This window comes from Orbicella faveolata, unplaced genomic scaffold, assembly GCF_042242905.1.
Source record: "Orbicella faveolata isolate gen_17 unplaced genomic scaffold, um_ofav_v1 contig_35, whole genome shotgun sequence".
Taxonomy (NCBI): Eukaryota; Metazoa; Cnidaria; class Anthozoa; order Scleractinia; family Merulinidae; genus Orbicella; species Orbicella faveolata.
The window spans coordinates 17,170,272-17,191,000 of NW_028301564.1; the positions used below are offsets into that span (position 1 = coordinate 17,170,272).

The window sequence follows — 20,729 nt, forward strand, 5'->3', positions numbered from 1 at the left end:
AGCGCAAAACCGCGCCCTTATAGACCCTTTTCATAAATGGCTGCCAATTATAAATTCTTTTGTATGTATTTAAATTAGCCTGATTAACCTTGTTCTTGAGTTGATAATTCAAAAGAATTTTTACTCCCAAACGAGTTTTGAGAGACTAATTTAAATACATACAAAGAATTTTAAATTGGTAGCCATTTATGAAAAGGGTCTATGTAGGCTGCGCAAAAAGCGTTTGCAGTACGAATAGAGCTTCTCTCCAGCCCCAATTCTCGCGCGGCCAGTATACGAAAAAAGATCTTTCGTCGTGGGGGAAAACCATTCCAACGCAGACTACCCTTGTGCAGGCAAGACGCGGAGTTCCCCAAAACACTTGGATTCAAGGGCCTTCGAACCACAAGAAGATGAACAGTGGTATGAACTAAACTCAACTTTATTCAAAATAAAATCTCATTCATATATAGCCCGAATAACAACAGTCCATTCGAGTCGATCACAAGTTGTGCACTCCACCAGTGTCACGCAGCGTGGCGTCACTAGAGAGTAACTTCCGATCGACTCGAATAGACAGCCGAGATTCGCACTGATTCACATAGATCTCCGATCAACAAAACTTTAAATAGTCATTCGTAATAGATCTCTTTAAAAAACACTTGTACGTGGAAATACAAATTGATAATTCTATTTACAAATTCAATGCAACTGGAGTACATATTTGATCTAATAAACTTCAATAATTTAAACCACACAAAAAACTGGAAATACAAAATAGATCGATCTTTCAGTTGAAACAATATAAGATAATTTCTGAAGACTTCCTGAAAATTAAAAAAATTAACTAACAACAAAGTTAGGCAGTCATTACTGAGGATTGAACTCAGTAGTATATACACAAAAATTAAAATGACCCAATTCTGACTGACGCAAGACAGTTTCGTTAATTTTCGCCAACCGAAAACCTCACTCCTAAGATCTCAGGCTGTCTAAAGGTCTTCGAGAAATTTCCAAAAGTACAAAACTTATGAAGATCAAAGTAACAGGGGGACAACATCTATCTCCGAAGTTTTGCACAAATTAATTTGTCCCCTGTACTTAGCAGAAAATAGGGGTTAGGCGGTTTTTTCGAAAAATAAATTTTGCATTGGACAAATTATGATGGGTGGTTTTTTTTAGGAAAATAAGCTGTACATATGGTACAAATGAAAAAAGGTATGGCTTTAACAAAAGTTATTTCAAAATAATTTAGAAAAAAAGTCCCCTTCGTAATTTTTATGTATGTAATAATGTATTATAACGATAATAAAGCTAAAGCTACTCCTTCATCTGAAGTAAAAGAGAAGAAAACATAACGCTGTTACAATGGCTGAATAACAAAATCGGTCAGCGAGAAGTCAACCTGACGCCTCGTTTTAATCGACAAGAAAAAGAAAGCAAAATGAGCGCATTCGTGGTCATCCATTACAGAAATCTACTCTTTTGGGGGCCAATTTCTTAACGACTAAAGGGCAAACAGGATCAACAGTTAAAAGAACCCTTCTGCACTTTGTAAAGAAAACCCTATTGCAAAAGCTGATGATACCATTTATCTAAGAACTACATGAAAAGACAACAAGATGGAAAGCAAAGAAGAAATTCTTAACCGAGCGTTAGCCACGCAGGCATAAATAAAGCGAGAAAACGAGAACGTCTGTTACTAAGCCACTAGGCATTTTACACGGTCCATTACATTCTAAAACTCTGCAGATCAACTCTACTAAGTAAACTTGAACAGTAACTACATCTACACAGACCTACATGACTAGACAAGGGGTGGTTCCACCCACCCTCCCAACCCCCGCAATAAGAAGTGGCTTGACCCACCCTCCCACAGAAAGAGGTGGCTACCCGTCTAGTCACATGGACCGACTAACAGGGCTAGACGGAGAACTACTGCTAATCTGACTACGGATGTTATCGCGCACGCTCCGGACACACGACAGGATATGGAGCCTAGTGTGGGTCATGGTACCCGCGTCCACACTCAAGGAACGAACGGCTCTCTTCTGAGGCGCGCCAGAGGAGCGTGGCAATTCAGGAGCATGATTGTCCGTGTAAGGACTGTCATTTGAGGAGTCGGACACTGGTGTTCCCTCTGACGTTTGAGAAACTATTTCATCTGCAATGAAGAACAAAGCAAGTTAAGGGACACTATTACGGCAATTTTAATACATTTTTGTTACAAAAAAAAATGTAAAGGTAAAGTCTGTATACGAGCCAAATGGCTTATCATGCCAGTGATTATCCCGATTTCAGTAGCATGAAGCGACTGGGAGTATTTTTACTCCCCCCTGGATGGGATGCTAGTCTATCGCGGGGTTACCCCCAACATTAGGTTCGCCAGTACCCATTTACACACCTAGGTGGAGAGAGGGACTTTGGTCCCCGGCCAGGCCTCGAACCCGGACCGCTCGATCCGGAGGCCACCGCGCCTCCCTCTACTTTTTCTGTTTAATCACGTCCTAAAATTATGACCGAGTACCTTCGCTCGTACGATAAATGCTCCTAGAACACCAAACTGAAAATATTAGGCGAATTGTTGACGGAAGCGAAAATCGCAATTAGTTTTGAGCGACTTTTCAAGACAAAACAACAAAATTTGAAAAAGTCTGCCACACTCCAGACAGATCAAAAGAGTAACGGTCAAATTATCAGACGCAACATTAAAGGTAATGAATGGTAACTAGAAAGGAGACTCTATTTTTTGACCCTGGAAGTGGAAGCAAAGAGGATATCGTACCTTCAGGCGTGGAACAGTATGGCACTGTGGAAGATCCTTTCACAGTAACTTCAGGAATCGGGCGTCTTGAAAGCAGTCTCGTCGCTTCCCTTTCCCTGTAGTAAAGAAAAAGTTCAACCAGTTACCTTGCAGCAACTTATAACCCTCAAGGACATAACGTCGTCTCCAGTCGTTTTTTGTTTGTCGCGCAAGGCTTTTTCCGCCCATTACGTGAATACGCTTAGAACTGCTATGGAGACCACAATACACGCTTACACTTGCCTGTCACTTAACTTGTTGTATCTAGCCTAGTGTAACTTAATATATTGTTATTGCGATTGCGTGACCAAATAAGAGCGACTACCTTTCTGCCCCGGAAAGACTTTCGAGCAAATTCTTTCTGTGCGTCCTTACTGCGCAAGCAAATTCACACGCCACGTCATGCGCGCGCTAAGTAATAAAATGGACAATGATAAGGCAGATGGCCACTGCTATAGCTTTGCCTGGATTTAACGATCAAAGAAGTTCGGTGACCCCTACTTTTCTTTCCAGAAACAAACTTTATTTACTATTATCTCCACATTGTCCAAAAATGAACAAAAAAATCAATGTGGGAAGTTAAAAAAAATTCAAGATTTCTGTCCACGGGACATCGAATCCTGCCATCTTAAGGCTGCAAGGCGCGTGAAAATATGGTCGCTAAATGCGAACTTGTTCTTTAAGAAGCCTCACCAGCTGACTAAACTCACTTAATAGGTCCACTTAAACAATATTTGGCAGAGAACATTTCACTTCAACGATCCAATGACAATATTTCTGGGCTTACAGACACTGTGGCCTTATTCGCTAACGAAGCCCAATTTTTTCAGATTTGGGGTGTTCTTCTGGGCATGTTCTCTCCAAAACGAATGCTGTCAAAAATTCTTGAACATTCATGACTCCAATCTAAGATAACAAAAATACCAATTAACATTAACGAAGGAAACAACGCCATGTAATACACAATCACGAAACAAGAACGCCATTCGAGAAGGGAGAGGCCACGGATTTTTACACGGACATTTCTCGCATATTCTCCAACAATCATCCGCCCTAATACAGGAATATTCTTATTCTATGAAAGCACAATGTTTCTTAGTCAAGTATCCTGTGTTCTACACCCTTCTGTAAAAAAAACTGAAGAAAATCTGACTAAACCTTACGACCAAAATCCAAATTCTCGTTGCAGTTTCTCTATATTGTAAAGGAAAAGGTGATGAGAATAAAGAAAATCATCAACTAAGGGATGCAGTCTTGATGTAGTTCTAAATTCTCAGAACTGACATTGAAGAGAATGTAAGGTATTCAGTAAGTAGAATACATCTTTCGAGTAAGGGACTAAGATCCAACCTACCCCACGTTCCAAGAACCATGGCAATTCCATTCTGTTCTTGTCCATATCTGTTAATAAGAAAAATAATTCACGGCCTTAATGAATCACGCGGTGATTTAAATACTTCTTCCGCTAATGGGGCAAACCTTTTACTGAATAGAAAGCAATTTTGTAAAGGAACTCTACGTTTCAACAAGTTTCACACGAATCCGAACTTAACGTGAAAACCCGTTGAGGACTTAGAGTTCCTTCTTTTCCCAACGGCCCTAACGTTAGAATTTACATGTTGATGATAAAGAGTCCTAATTTTATCCAATACCGTTCAACTAAGACCCCGCCCACACTACGCCGGAGGAATTTGAGGACTGAGGTTTCACACTGAAAACGCAGCAAATGTTTTCCGTCCACACTACTCCGTAGAAATTTAAAAACACAGCAATTACCGCTCATTTGGATTTGTGTTTGAGGAAACCTTGGTCAAAGAAATCACATGATTATCGTCATCGTCATCGTCATCGTTTTCGAAAAGCTCCGTTTTCAAAATGTTTTCCGTCTACACGAAAGTGAACAGCATCTCAAATCACTCTTAAAATCAAAACACTGCACTCTAACAAGAGGAGAGAGTCTGGTGACGCACCTGACAGAAGGATCACGTGTCTGTAGACGGAGATCAAATCAATCTGGAGCTTGAGTGAAGTCTGCAGATATCGCTGAGCAGCAGGCATGCCTTCAGCTACATAACCCTGATTAGAAAAAGAATTCGTCAGTCACGCTGGCGTTAAAATAAGTTATACATATGCCGTGTTTCGTAACAATATCTTCGCCAAAAACCGTGGGTCAATCAAATCTTACAACTTCCGGCACCCACTCGAACAGTACCGAAGAGCACCCGAAGAATGACGAAGATTAACGAGGATCACTCGAAGATAGCCGATGATCACCGACCCTAAAACTCCGGCACATCAGAAATCGAAAACTTCGTAGTGGATTTAAATTAACTCAAATTTGCACTCCAAGTAGTTATAATATTCTCACCTTTTGAAGAACTGTGACGAAGCCCTCCTCCCTGTACTGACGGATAAGATTCTGAAGAAAAAAAGCACATTGAACATCTAATTATTCTCTGGCTACATCTTGTTATACTAACTGAATTGAAAACTGAAATTAGGAATTTGTCTCTTTTTCATTACTCCGTTGAAAAACGAGTAAGGCTTAGACAGTCGACCAGCTTAGTGATATTCAACGATTGTAAACACACATAAAGAAATTGTAATAAAGGATCTCTCCTTCTCTCTAGTAAACTATTCAATGTCGAGGTTAGCCCTGCTTTTGGTGCGAAAATCTCGAACTTAAGGAGTGTTTTAAATGCGATATTCTCCCTTGCACTATTTGTTTTTTCTTATAGTAATCTACTGTACTGTTCAATCTTTACGAACCCTGGAAGATGTGGCTAGATTAACAGAAGTGCTTGAACTGCATTGTAATAATCAACACAATTTATTTATGAGAGTCTTTTGATTGAAACATCAAAGTGGTCGCCAGCAAAATCTCGAGGTCTAAATTTTTACATTAAGGCAAATTTACATACCGGGTAAAATAACGTGGCGCTTAATATCAAATGCGAAACAGGGATCTGATCCTTTACCATACAAAACAAGCAAGTGGCTAGACAAGGAAGCAGTTTTTCCTTAGCGTTCATGCACTTCAAGGGTCAGCGGCTGTGACAAAACCAACGACAAGTAAAGGTGTAACTTACCAGAACCTTAGAATCTCTCTTGGTTTGAGGCCTTTACAGATCATAGAAAGAAAACAGTAAATGAGTATACGAACACGATGAAAAGAATCCTAAAAAGCGGTGATACTTCACTTGAAATCATCACTGACCTGTTCAATGAAAGCTTCTTGTAGCCATTTCTACTGATGTTCAAAACCCAGACAAACTTCTGATGAGCCAAGCTTTGTTCCTTCAGGTAGCGCAACAGAGCATCAAGATGATCTGTGGAGAATACGAAGATGAGAATGACCGACAATGACTTACAAGCCGAGGTTTGAGCAAGGAGAAATGTAACCTCGCCCCACCTTCTCCCCGCCCCCTCCTCTCCGCTCCCCTCCTCCCTGCCCCCCTATGAAAGCAAGATCAATTCGCAAAAGGAGCCCCTTGAGAGGATCATTAAGTATTCACAGGGTCTAAACGAAGTTAGTCTCTGTCCACCCAGACGTAATCCTACAAGCGTATAAAGTATTGACAAAAAAAGGACCCAAAATGAATTACAAATCAGGCTAGAAAAGAAAGAGAGCCTAGATCTTGCAATTCTCGGTGTAAAACCAGAATCATTTTTTTTTTTTAACCACAGATCCTTGAGAGTACCACAAAAATATTCGCACCCAAAGTGCAAGTACGTTCAGTCTCAGGCAATTTCGATGTCCCCTCACAAAGCTGATAGCATGGAATTTTTAACCGGACTATGATTATGACCAAGACACTACCAATCAGAACGCTGCTTTATTTCTGCGAATTGTACGCCACAACATATTTTATTACCAAGTTCAATGGTCTTCAGAATACTGTCATCAGTAAGCAAAGCACCGCCAGAGACAAAGATGTTCTCATAGAAGCGACTTCCCTCGATCACATCTACAATGAGAGAAACATTTCAAGCAAAATGTTGCTATCTTTTAATAAATCCTATAACAGTCATATAAAACAAAAATCATAATTCAATTTAATGGTGCGCTGAAGAATATTGACTAGAATACTGGAATCTAAAGAATGGTTAAAATCCGATAACTTGGCAGTCAGAGCTTTCGACGTTTGCTTCGTTTATGCATGGAAAAGGCGACTTGTATTTAACAAATTGACGCCAGTTTTTCATACGTCTGTCCTATTATCGATCATGAATTTCGTCATAACATGGTCAAAGCAGCTGTGGGTCCGCAAACTACTCCAACAATGTATGACGAAATTCATTGTACATGACAGGACAGACGCGTGAAAAAACTGACGTCAATTTGTTTCTAACAATAACAACATTGCATAAATTATAAACTCGTGTATTTGTCTACCTATAGGAGAATCTTTGTTTACAATATTTGCCTCATTACCATAAGCGATACAGTTTCTGATGGAGCTACAAAGAGCTTAATACTGAATATTGAAAGGGCACAGTACGATTAACTGTCCCAAGGAATTTAAGCGCGATGTATTGAATACTTTTTGTGCGACGAGGGTTTAAAAGCTCAAAATGTTACAAAGAATGTATGAGCTCATTAGCGCTTTTGCCACACAGAAATTTTGATGTTTTTGAAAGCCAATTTCTCCTCGAATATTACACCCAAAGAGCCAAAAATTTCACCACTTACTAAGTGTCACAAACTCTTTAAGTTTTTCTAGTAAAATCGTGTCTAGCACGATGCCTTCTATGCGCAAAGTCGTATGTTAATGAGGAAAAATGTAAACAATGACGTCAGCAAAGACTCGCCTATTGACGATGAAAATTAGCCACTGAGTACGCGAGAGTGTCTGCAGTTACTGTAAAAAACGTAAGTTGATAAAAATCGTCTGTTTACTTAATCTTTAAGCATACCTGTAAGAGTGTTGAACAAGGAAAATCGGACAGACGCTAACATCTTTAACTGGTACAAGTTCGCCAACCTATACAAGAAAAAATCTCAACATAAAATCCACAATTCTGAACGAAATTGAACGAAATCATGGAAAATAAAGAGGGAGTCCTGGAGGATGGGAATAGGGAAATTCAATGGCAATAACTCGAGAGCAAGTTGAGTTCTAAAATATTCAGTCGTTGACCTCAGAGTGGAGCTGGCAAACAATTTTCGTAATCAAAATTGGAGCTTCTTCTTCGGATATGAAACACAAAGGTGAAGTCACTGTTTATCGATGCTTGGGATTCAATCACATTGATGTCCTTGTTTTTAAAAAATACATAATTTAGAGAGGAAGTCATATCAGCCTTAGCTGGATGGAGAAATCCGGAGAACCCGGAGAAAAACACTCGAAGCAAGGCGAAAACCAACAACAAACTCAACCCACATATGGCACCGGGCTGGAATCGAACCCAGGCCACATTGGTGGGAGGCAAGCACTCTCACCACTGTGCCATCCCTGCTCTCCAAAAGGTAATGGATTGTGTTTGGTTTCAAATACGTTCACTTGTATCTGGTTCACAAACTAGGATCTGAATTTCAAGTTAAGCAGATGTACTGGGGAATATACAATCTGCCTCAATGTTGAGAAACTAACCTAAGACGGAGTTTCTTCACAAAGTGATCAAGAAATACTAGCCAGTCAACTAATCTTCGTTTGTTTGTTTATTTGTTTGTTTGTTTGCTTGCTTGGTTTTTTGTTCGTCTGTCTGTCTGTTTGCTTGTTTACCTGTGAACAGCTGGTAAGTGTTTTCGTCTGATGAACACTTTCAGCTCTCGGGAATTCTCCTCCAAACACGCAGAGTCCTTAACGTCAACAAATGTTCCTCCTGCTTTTAACATGTAGTTCTTGAAAAAGCAAACAGACAAACAAACACAAAAGGCAGTTAGTGGTCAAAAATCCTTGATTCATGATATCACTAAGAAAAAGAAAGCTATTTTTGAGATGCCACTTGTCAAAACACAAATAATTAGAGCTGCTCTCAATCCAGCATCCAAACTAAGACCATTGTCTCGCCACACCATTTACAAAAGTTGTTTTTATAACAACTGCAGAAATTCTCGCGCGCTCATTGACTAATTTTCATCATCAATAAGCGGACAGACACGTGAATTTCTCGCGTTTTGACTTAATTTTGTCCCTTCTGCCTTTCTGTTATTGTAAAAAAACAAATTCATGTCAGTTTTTCATGCGTTTGTCCTGTTATTAATCATGAAATTCATAATAATAACTTCCTAGAACTTACCAGATTCCATTATATTTACATAACTCGAACATATTCTTTGAGAATTACAAAAAGGTTTTAATTTTTTTCTCTTTGTTTGGGTAGAAGTTCCTTGTGCAAGTTCTTCCTTATACTCTATGCATTCCTACTATACTTTAAAAGATACTAGTAATGTTCATGGTCTGTTAATATTTGCTTCTCATTCTATGGAACAACACGATCTTAGACCCCATCCACACTATGTCGAGGAAAACCAATCAAATGTTTTCCGTCCACGCTACGCCGAAGAATTTAAAAACGCAACAATCACCGGCTATTTTGGATTTTGTGTTTGAGGACACTCGGACAGGGGAATCACATTGTCATCGCGACGCCACCGTTTTCGTAAAGCTCCGTTTTTATGCAATCCGCTCATTTTGGATTTGTGCTTGAGGAAAACTCGCGCAGGGAAATCAGAAGATGATCGCGATCTCATTGTTTTCGAAAAGCTCTGTTTTCAAAATGTTCTCTGTCCACAATAGAAATAGAACTAGAAATAAAGTTGAAATATAGCTCCAGTTTAAAGAGCGTTTTCGAAAAGCTCCATTTTCGTGACGGATTAGTGTGGACGATAGGCCTAACCGTAGAAATAAAGCTCCGTTTTCGTGACGGATTAGTGTGGACGGTAGGCCTAACCGTAGAAATAAAGCTCCGTTTTCGTGACGGATTAGTGTGGACGGTAGGCCTAACCGTAGAAATAAAGCTCCGTTTTCGTGACGGATTAGTGTGGACGATAGGCCTAACCGTAAAAATAAAGCTGCGTTTTCAAATTTCCCCGGCGTAGTGTGAACGTCGCCTCATTTGAACGAGAAGTCATAAGAGTTACCTTGACTGCTTCACATTCTCTGTCATGTTCAGGTGAATACACATAGAAGTAGAACTTCCTGTGGCCAGCTGGGTTTTTAATCTTCTTCTGTGCGGGAAGTTTCTCTGTTGGTAAAGAAAAGAAGTCACTAAATTTATGACGAGCAGCGACGAGCAGCTAAGTAAGTAAAACTTTCATTTAAGTGTCCGTGTGTTTAATTGGGGACACTAGTAAAATAGCAACACTAATTGACATACGGTACTTATAAAATGTAAACATTCAGAGGAAAATGATTAAAACTCATTGACTATGAGAGATCCTATGTTAGCTTATGTACAAGATAACACCGTAAAAGTTAAAATAATTCCATTAGCTATAAGGTTACAGCAATTGCTGTTGTTAGTTAAAATGTCGGCAAGCTTAGGAAAAAAAAACAGTATAGGGCAGTGACTAACAGGTGGGTTGCTTCCCGAAAGATTCATATGACAAACCCTGGTGGCACAATTTTCTAAGATGGATGTCAAAGCTGGTCCCAAAAGTAAGTTAACCAAACATCTAGGTGATAGACAAACCTGTATTGATGTAAGAAGTTGTCCCATTCTTGTCATTTGCTCTAGCATCTGTTGCAGTAACCACCCGGGGTTGCATACCTGCACTCAAGCAGCTCGATACACTCCACCCAGGCACAGAACCTATTTTGCTTGCATCACCATCCTGTGGAGAAATCGTGGACATGGGAATATTGCTGAATGATCTTGAAGGAACTGAAACTTCCTCCCCCACGGACACACCACTGTCAGATGGGCAGCTGCTGGACTCATGGTATAGGTAGCTGCTATGTGCTTGACGAAGGACATCCTCTAGGGATGACACAGTCGAAGCAATGGCTTCCTCTGCAATACGATCAAACGTTGATGATTGTCCTAACAAGTTTGTCAGATCACCTATGGAGCTGAAGATTGTTTGCTCAGCATTTGCCATGAAGAGTGGATCGATGGGGCTCAATGAATGCTCCTCTTCCAAGTCCTCCATAATGGCCTCATCAGGTCCCTCTGCATGTGTTCCACGATGCGCCTCCTCCACGCCCTCCATAATGGCATCAGCAGGTTCCTCTGCAAGTGTTCCACGATGCTCCTCTTCCAAGCCTCCCATAATGGCCTCATCAGGTCCCTCTGCATGTGTTCCACGATGGGCCTCCTCCAAGCCCTCCATGATGGCATCAGCAGGTTCCTCTGCATGTGTTTCGCGATGCTCCTCTTTCAAGCCTCCTATGATGGCATCATCAGGGTCCTCTGCGTGTGTTCCATCCGAGACAATGCAAGGTTCTTCAATCTGTGTTCCATCCACAGCGATATCAAGACTATCCACCAGAGTTTCATTCATAACAACATCAGGTTCCTCAGCCAGTATTGATTTACTAGGAGGTTCCTCTGCATGTGTTCCACCCGCGGCAATGTAAGGATCTTCCATCTGTGTTCCATCCACAGCAATATCCTGACTATCTACCAGAGTTTCATTCGTAGCATCATCAGGTTCCTTAGCCAGTATTGTTTCAATAGGATCATTAGCCTTCTCCGCCTTTGTTTTGTCAATAGCAGCATTTGCATTCTCCACCAGTGTTCCATTCTCTGCCACTGTTTCATCAGTATCAAGTTTCGCTGAAAGTGTTATATCCATAGAGTTGTCTGGATTGTCTACCAGCGATTCATTCATAGTAACGTTAGGATACTCCATCCGAGTTCTGTCCCCAGTAAAACCAGTATTAATAACCTGTGCTCTTTCAGTTTCAACTTTAGGATTCTTTGCTTGTGTTTCATCGTTAGTGGTTTCCAGATTCATCATCATAGGATTCTCTACTTCTGTTCTGTTCACTCGATTCTCCACCAGAGTTATATTCACTTTAGAACAAACCATACCACCTGCTGATTGGCTTTGCTTGGTCGATGTTTCAGTGAACTCTGCCTCCCCGTTTTTGCCTTCGAATTTGCCTGCTCTATTAAGACTTTCAGCCCTCGTACGACCCGGGTTAGCAACGCCTCCAGTTCCTGACGTTTCTACATCTTCAGAAACATCTTTATCACCGTCTTCACGGTCAGATTCAACCTCCATGTCACTTGTTGTCTCATGGCTTTTGCTACTTTTCGTCTGCGTTGATTCTTCCACAGGCTTTGGGAGACTACGTACAAAATTTGTTTCAATAGTATCATCAGCTCCTTTGACACCATTTCTCTCACTATCTTCTACCTCTTCAATTTCAGAGTAAAACTGCATTAGAGCAGTTACTACTGAATTATCCATAACGCTTCCAGGCAGCTGCTTGTCATCCATGGTGTTACTTGTTTCTTCTTCTTGCGTCTCTGGCCCTGGTACAAGATCTGCTGAGTCACTGCTTGGTTCCAGAGAGATTTTTTCAGTGCCAGGAGGACAAATGTCTTCATACGTCGAATGCGAGCGAACACACCCAACTGGGATGGGTGCATGCAGTGGGTGGTCTACCCAAGAAGGGTCAAATCCATAATTACCTGGTGGATGTGTAGGAGCATAGACTGGAACTGGAACTGGAACTGGAACAATCCCTGCAGTGGTAAAGGGACTAGTGTGTCTTACAACTGGCCACACAAGATTCTGTTGAAAAGGTTGAAAGGGTGAAAAGCAAGATGTGACAGGAACAATGGGTGTAGTCACCGCATTTAAAGAAGGCCTCTGCAGAGCTGGTAAGTTTACCACCTTTGGCTGATTTGGCGTGGACACAATAGTAGTTAACGAGCCACTCTGTGGTTCACTGAGTTCAGCAAAACTCCTGACCGCAGATGACATCATGAGAGATCTGTTAGTCATAGTAGTATTTGTCTCCCCCGAATCAACGCTATCAGTCTTGTCTTGTTCCAACACAACAGTGGCTTTATCAAAGTTTCCATCAATGTTAGTTTGAGGCTCTGCTGTTGCAGTAAATGGAGGTTTGTCTTCTGTGTCGTCAGTACCCATTTGAGATTCTACTTTGTTCCTTTCTCCAACTGAGTCGTCTTCCAAAGAATACTTTGTATCTTTAGCATCACGACTATCTGTGTGGACAAGGGCATTTTCCACATCTTGGATGCCTTGTCTTGCAACACTTGCAGGATCTTGACAGCTCTCTTGGTCATCATTGACTTCAGCTGTCTCTTTCAAAACTCCTGCTTGCGAGCTTCCAGTCACATCCATCTTAGCATCTTCAGCAACAGTGTCCTTGGTATGCAACAGCGATGCGTCCGTTACTTCCTTTGATGTTCCCTCCATACCCTGGTCGTGTTGTGTAACTTGAATCACCTCTGCTTTCCTCACTGACTTAAAATCAGCAGCGACACCTTGTTCTTGAGATGATCCACCTTGTCCATCAATGACCTCTCCAAAACCAGGACCAAGTACGCCTTCATTTTCTCCATCTATAACTTTACCTCCGTTACCTTCACCATCTGAGTGGAGACCTGTGCTTTCCTCTAACACCTCTGCCACAGGAATCTCTTTCGCGTCATCCTGCTGCTTGTTACAACCAACCTTCGCTTCACTTGTTGGGCTTGTTCTCACGTCATCCCCCTCGCACAGGGTCACTTGATCTTCTACAAGATCATCACATGGCTGCTCTGCTTTGACAGGGATATTCTTTCCTGCCGATTTACTTGTCACACTACCAAGGACAGAACTGTTTGCATCATCGTTTACAACGTTGCTGGTAGATACATCATCCATGTCATCTTGTTTTAAAATAATTGAAACCTCTTTATCACACATCAGGTCATCCTTCTTATCAATATCAATGGTGCCATAATTGCAATCATCAACTGAATTAAAATTTACGAGCCTATGTACAACTTCACTCCTCTCTGTGCCAGGCGATGCGTGGTGCTCCATACGCGTGCTATGTACAGTACATCTCTCAATATTGTCATTATTAACACTCTCACACTGTTGTAACTCCTTTGAAACAGAACTACAACTCTGCTCCTTGTTTCCGGAAGGAACTTTAACGCAATTGCTCTCAACATCCATGTCATCAAAATCAAACTCAAGACAGTCCGATGTTTCCAAGTCCTCTGTTTGTGGCTTAGAGCTGTGACTTGTTCGCCTCAATTGTTTCTTAACTCGACGGTACCAACGCTCTGAAGACCGCCTGACCTGCTCTGGAGTAAGAACAACACTGCACTTTCCAGCTAATTTAGCCGCGAAGTTCTTTCTTCGAATCCAGTTTTCAAATTGAGGTTTTTTCATACACGCAAAAACATAGATTTTCCAATCCCTCATATCATCTCCGACCGGTTCATTGCCACTGGTGCTATGTGCTTCTTTAACGACTTTGTTCCTTTTTGCAGCGTGCTTGGAAGATTCCTCATCACAGCCAATATTTTTTCCAGTAGCGCTTTGACTTGCTGACGTGAGTCCTATGACAACGGCCAAATAACCAGAAATTAAAATAACTTACAGCTCTCCCACTTTCTTTGCAATATTTAAACAATAGAATGTTTCTGTCGAAGAACTATCGCCTGATAGTTGCTCCACAGAAATGTGATGCTTGAAGACTCTCAGGAAAATATGCTAGTTTTAAGAAAATCACATTTTCAAGACGCAACCATCAGACCGATAGCTCCTAGACATAAACACTCTAATGTCGTTATTGCTCATCAATAAATTTTCTTCCGCGGGCCAGTTCAAAAATCATATTGAATTATTTTCAACTTTTTTAGATGAAAGGCGTCAAAGCCAAATGTACTTAATACACAAATTGCGTCTTTCGTACAATTTTCAGAGACGACTACTATCCATCCGGGTATTTTCCCCTGACAAGCACTATGGGCAGATGGTGTTAACTATGTTTAAATGTTTCTTATTAGCAGTTACCGGCAGAAAAACACACTAGGAAAATTTGAACATCAGTTTCACTCAAGACAGATACTTCGATGTTGTAATGTCTCATGGAGCTTTACTGATGATAAATAGAGTGGAACCCCGTTATCCAGTCACCAACGGACCTAAAATAAGAAAATGACTGGCTGAGCTTTTTGATTGGGCCAGAATAAAATGGCTGTAATAACGAGGTGGTCGTATTAACAGAGTGGCCGTAAGGTGGGGTTCCACTGTAATATTTTCCACTAGCAAAGGATTGTTTAGCAACAATAAGTACTCTTAACCAAGGATACAAACACATCAGTGTCAACTGCTCACAGTGTGCCACCATCTCCAACAAATACGCATTCACAAAACTTCATACACAATAACAATTGCCATGTTAGTTAGGGAACAATTAAATAGCTGAAGCTTGTAAGCTGACAGAAAGGAAAAGCACATGTCATAAACAAAAAACAGAGAAATGAGTTGGCAGTTTATGTTGTGAGAGCAGCACTGCAGAGAGCTGACTAAGATGTATCTCTAGCCAAGTTAATACAACACCTGCCTTCTCCGCCTGCTGATGGCACCTGACTATGTTTGCTTTCTTCGCGAGTCTTCCAAGGATATCTGGTTTCTCGGTTTGTTGAGCGGTGCTTGACTTCCTGCAGGAAAAATATTAATAAAGAAATGTGCGATATCATTTAAGCAATAGAGCACTTTCTCAGTGTTTACATAGCCTCATCTAAAACAGGAGGGGGATCGGAGAATTTGAGACAGTTATCATCATCAACAACAGCTTTAGATACCCTCGACATGCAGGCCAAGATGCAGTAGAGGGTTTGCATAAACTTTGAGAATTCTTCTAACTCCCCAGGATGAGGCTATGTAACCACGGGAAAACTACTCTATTGCTTTTATAAAGTATTCCTCAAGAATACACGCGAATCTTAAATGTCACAACCGTGTTTACATCCTCTCATCTAAACACAAGCATCTCGGCTATTTTAAGAACGCATTTTGCAAGCACTATTGGTAGCTGGGAATTCTGTCAGGCCTTAGATTTTTTTTCCCTTGTCTCGTGCACGTACAAAGAAAAAAAATTCTCTTTATCATTCGCTCAAAATTTACCATCTTTCATGATTTACTTTCGATGTTGTTTACTGTGACAGCACCAATACGTGGATAGTCATATACTATTCACAGTTAGGAAATAGCCTAAAGAAAATATGCACCCTGATTGGTTAAAAATCGCGTTTGTATAACTCAACAGAAACACCGAACTAGCATGAGCTGTTGACGTAATGTTGATGCGAGCAAAGAGAAACAATTCACATTTTGATGATCAAAGTAAAGACACTGTTTTCTTTTTTCATTATTGTGTTATCTAAAGGAAATAGAGAACATGTTGAAGTTCTCCGTGTTTCTAGTATAAATCTACTAGCGTTCTATCACGAATGCCGTTCTCTGATTGGCTTTGCTACTCACAATCTATTGTGATAGCTAGTGAGTAGGGTAGCAGTGTACCCTTGTTAACAAAATAGTGGCCACTTCATGGCGCTTTCGAAGTGTCTGTGAAGAGGATTTAGATAAAGTTTTGAATGACTAGTAGATTTATACAAAACAATTAGATTATTCGCTCTCGATTTCTTTGCGTGTAGTTGACTCGGGCTGTGCCCTAGTCAACTAGCACGCGATAGAAATCTCGAGCTCATAATCTAATTGTTTAATAGAAACATTCATGAAAATTTGGGAGAAGTCGAAAAAGAGCTGCGGAAACACTTGCCTCTCGGATCGTGTTCCCACAGCACTTCTCGTTCTCCCAAACTACCACTCATGTTTCTTTAACTCGATACAAACAAGGAACATGTTTACTTTTTGATGTGAAGTTTATATGAAATAATTCATATGAACTGCGGTTGTAGATGAAAGTGAAGAGTGATCATCGCACTAAATTTTCCAATATAAGCAATTGGAAAGAAGAAGCCTGAAAAAATCAGGGCTTCAACGGGATTCGAACCCGTGACCTCCGCGATACCGGTGCGATGCTCGCACCGGTATCGCGGAGGTCACGGGTTCGTATCCCGTTGAAGACCTGATTTTTTCGGGCTTCTTCTTTCCAATTGCTCATATTGGAAAATTTACCGCGATGATCATTCTTCACTTTCATGTTTACTTTTTCTTAAAAAAGTGACGAACATTGATCAAAAGTTGATTGAAATGATCTTGATGAGGCATACCCAACATATGGTTGTATGACAATAATAAAAAAAATTATTCTACCTTCTGAATTCCTCTGGACTGCGCATGGCCACTGCTCCTATATAGCTTTTCTTGTGCTTGCAAATGATCTCTTACCCCATGTCCATACTCGAACACTTCAGACTGAGGAAACTCTTGAGTGTACCTTTGAGGGAACAAAAAACGGGGTGAGGCAGTACTTGAGAAAATTAAAGGAGCTTAGCCAAGGTATTTTGAGATATTTTAGCCCTGGACAAAATTACCTTTAAATTGAAGGGAACCTGAAAATGATAGTTCACTAAGATGGAAAAACACCAAAGAGCTAATAATAACCCACTAAGGAAAAAGGATGGGTAAGAATGGAGAAGATTGAGACGGATTAGGAATGACAAAGTTGTAGAGTCAGACTATTGAAAAATTTAGGCTAAACTTCTCAAGACGCGCAAACTGTGATGTAGCTCTTTTAAAATTAACATACCTTGTAATGTCCTCCTCACTCTCTTGTGAGGAACGTGAGAGATAGCGACCAACACTATCATCTAGCAGAAAGGGGTCTTTCTCCACTCTTTGACTCACCAAGTCACGTTCTTCAGAGGTCGTAGTTTGGCAGAAGAAGCCTTCAGCTAAAGATAATACCAAAAAAAAAGATCAAAGATGAACATACTGTATTTCCTCAAATAAACTCCCATGGAGTTAGTTACAAAATATCCTAGTTAAGCAGTTATTGAACTTTTTTGGGGGGGGGGAGGGGGGCTTATTTAGTGGGGGGTGGGGTGATTTAGAGGGTAATTTTTATTTTATCAACTATACATTTATTTCTGCCAAACATTTGGACTAAAAGCAAAGTTGTGATATCTGTTAATTTGGCTAGCTTTGTTCAAATCACATTGTCCCTTTTTTGCAAATGTACATTTGTAGTTTTGCATGGAGTATTCCTATTTTAAGACTACTAAATCAGAATTAGACGTAAACTAACCTGGCCAAGATGACTGCCCAATAAATGGTTCGTCCTCATAGAATTTTACTTCTCCCAGGGGATATCGCACTTGACTTGGTTCAATATCAACAGGACACTCTTCCAGATGAGATGAATGAGTTAGTGGGGCCAAGATTTCTTTACCAGACACCTGGTGCTCTTCAGCAACAGCAGAGCCACTCACAGTTGGTTCGTTTGTTTTAAGTGGTGCAGCCCAGAATCCCAGGCTTGGATGAGTGAAGTCCATGGCTGGAATTGCCGTCTCTGGGGTGGGTGGGGTGGCTGGACTTTCGTCGTCTGAACTGAGTCTCCCTGGACTGATGTCTTCGAGGTCACTGTACTCCACGTCAGCTAATGGATTTCTCTTTGTTTTTGATGAAAAAATGGGTTTAATCTAAATCAGTTTTTATTAATTTTTTCTATTTATTCAAGCAATTTTTCTATTTCGTTTTGCAGTACTCACTTCTTCAATTTTTTGTGTTTCACGTAAGATTGCTTCTTCTTCTTTCACTTGCATTTCTTGAGATTTAGTGTCTAAAGAAAGGAAAATAATGCTCACATTATTAAATTGCACAGTGGAATTTCTCCACTTGTGCCATGTACTTGAGCTATGCTCCACATTTCCGTTTACGTTGCACGGCTTTTTCAAAATATATCAACATCAACCCAACCCCAAATATACAACATATCATTTGGACAAGACTGATTTCTGTTCTCCAATAACCACATCAACAAAACAGAAGTGTCTTTTAACTCTGACCGAAATGGGTTTCTACCCATAAATAGCACTATTTATAATGTAGCTGAGCAATGTGATTAGTGACAACAACATTGCAGACCATGTGTGCATCAATGAAAATAGTGTCAAAATATTGCTCCAGGGGTAATCAATCACAGAACATTCCTAATAAGATCTTTTCACAACCATTTTGGTGCCAAAAGAAACAAAAATAAAAAATACCAAAAGAGGGAGCAAACACATACATTATACACACGTGTAAAGGAAGAAGCTAATATTAGTTTTCTGGGCAGTTGAACAAGTAAACTAATAAAGCAATCAAATTTTATTATTTTCGGGTAGGTTGTTGTCATTCTTTCTTTGAATATCTTAAGAAGTATAACAATTTTCCACCCCCCTTGTCCGCAAATAAGATAATCAACCACAAACTTTGCTGACCTCGTAAAATGGTAATCTGCAGGGATCCACCTTTAACACCACTAACAATGCGGCGTGAAGGGGTGTCAGATTTTGCCACACTGGACTCAGATGTCCGTCTAGCCCTTTCACCTTTCCTTGAACTGCTCACAGTTTCGCGTCGATCAGGAGATTTCCTGCGGCTGCTTCTCCTATGTGTATTCCTTTTACTTCTTTTTGATGAGGAGGAATATTTGTTAGCATCAGTGTCTTCACTAGTACTGTCCCATCTTTTCCTCTTCTGCGACTGAACAGTTATGTGCCTTTTGCGCATGTCGTGCTTCTTTGTCGTAGAGCTTGAGCTATCTGCCTCATTATGTACAACTTCAGCCTTTGGTTTGGACACTTCCTTGGGAAGTAGCTCTGGAGCAGCCTCAGATACTGTACTGTCAGCAGTATCCATGGGAGCAGTCTCCGATACTGGTACATTTCTGTCAAGAGTACCCACAGGAGCTGCCTCTAATACTGGTACAGTGCTGTGAACAGTATCTATGGGAGCTGCCTCTGATTCTGGTACAGAAGTATCCACTGCGTTAGATGACCACAACTGTTCTATATCCACAGAGCCAAACCCTGGAGGAACAAAAGGGGAAAAAAAAAAACAGAATGAAGCTCTGGTTAATACTATCAACCCTTTGAAACCTAATTCAGTGTGATTCTACCTTTTAAGTACAGTGTGGATGAAACTTTAATGCAGGCTGGTTCGAATGAATGCTCTAGAGCGGTACTTCCAGCTTCTTGTTGTACAAGGTTCTCTGGATAGAATCCTAGTATATGATAGTTCAAACAGAACATTCACGAAGTACTAGCTTTCATGTGCTGTTTTCTGTTGTTGTTTTTAAATGTTTGCACCAAAAAGGCAACTGATCAAAATCAAATCAAAATCAAATCAAAATCAAACTTTTATTAGAACTGAAGTTTATATGTCTCACCACAATAGCAACACACTTTTACCTGATTTGTGTCAAAACACTACTTTGGTTTCCATTTATTAATGCCTCTATTAGGTGAAGTCAAGGATAGCCCACATTAATGAAGTCTATCAGAAAGTTACTTTTATAATAGTAGATAATTCCACAGGATGGATGCCTATCACTGCAGACTTAAATCCAATGTAAAGGCTACTTACCAGGAAGGTCTCTTTCAGGTGTCCCTTCATCTGACACATCACTGATGTCTTCAAATTCACTGTCCCTAGGTAACATTTCTTGTTGTTTCTCATGAGAGGGCAGTTGACTTGGAAGTTCCTCTTGAGGTTGTCCATTTTCATGTTCTACATTTGAACCCAAGGCTGCAGACTCTTCACAGTCTCCTTCCTTGTCCTTGTCATGGATTCTATCAAGCTCGAGAAGCTGGACAACACGCAATCCACTATCCAAATGGACTGCCTGTTCACCTGCAGTGCTCTCCTCTCCACTGAATAACAATTTTTCCTCCTCTGCGATACCTTGAGGTAAAGTAAATCAGAAGTCAAAATAAACAAGATCGTAAATCTATTCTGTGACAGCCTTCCAGCATTAATTTTATTTTTACAAGCTAGGTAAGTCTAACATTACCAACTAAAATGTTTGTAAAGTAGAAAGGACACTTGAACCATAAACACTTGAAATGT

General features: G+C 40.5%; 1 protein-coding gene across 1 annotated transcript in view; it reads right to left on the reverse strand.

The window, feature by feature from the left end:
• Positions 1-405: 405 nt before the first annotated feature.
• The window catches only part of LOC110042170 (uncharacterized), a 43,445-nt gene continuing 23,121 nt past the window's right edge, over positions 406-20,729 (reverse strand). Inside the window, exons 15-34 of the mRNA XM_089274192.1 lie at positions 20,247-20,564; positions 19,100-19,690; positions 18,386-18,456; positions 17,923-18,286; positions 17,425-17,569; positions 16,989-17,112; positions 15,274-15,370; positions 10,421-14,263; positions 9,870-9,973; positions 8,509-8,627; positions 7,700-7,767; positions 6,658-6,750; positions 6,000-6,111; positions 5,872-5,902; positions 5,151-5,201; positions 4,753-4,858; positions 4,137-4,183; positions 3,595-3,688; positions 2,765-2,887; positions 406-2,143 (exon numbers count right to left, since the gene is read on the reverse strand). Of these exons, the coding sequence (XP_089130318.1) occupies positions 1,881-2,143; positions 2,765-2,887; positions 3,595-3,688; positions 4,137-4,183; positions 4,753-4,858; positions 5,151-5,201; positions 5,872-5,902; positions 6,000-6,111; positions 6,658-6,750; positions 7,700-7,767; positions 8,509-8,627; positions 9,870-9,973; positions 10,421-14,263; positions 15,274-15,370; positions 16,989-17,112; positions 17,425-17,569; positions 17,923-18,286; positions 18,386-18,456; positions 19,100-19,690; positions 20,247-20,564 (6,764 nt within the window). The 3' untranslated portion in view covers positions 406-1,880. The remainder of the gene's footprint in view (positions 2,144-2,764; positions 2,888-3,594; positions 3,689-4,136; positions 4,184-4,752; positions 4,859-5,150; positions 5,202-5,871; positions 5,903-5,999; positions 6,112-6,657; positions 6,751-7,699; positions 7,768-8,508; positions 8,628-9,869; positions 9,974-10,420; positions 14,264-15,273; positions 15,371-16,988; positions 17,113-17,424; positions 17,570-17,922; positions 18,287-18,385; positions 18,457-19,099; positions 19,691-20,246; positions 20,565-20,729) is intronic.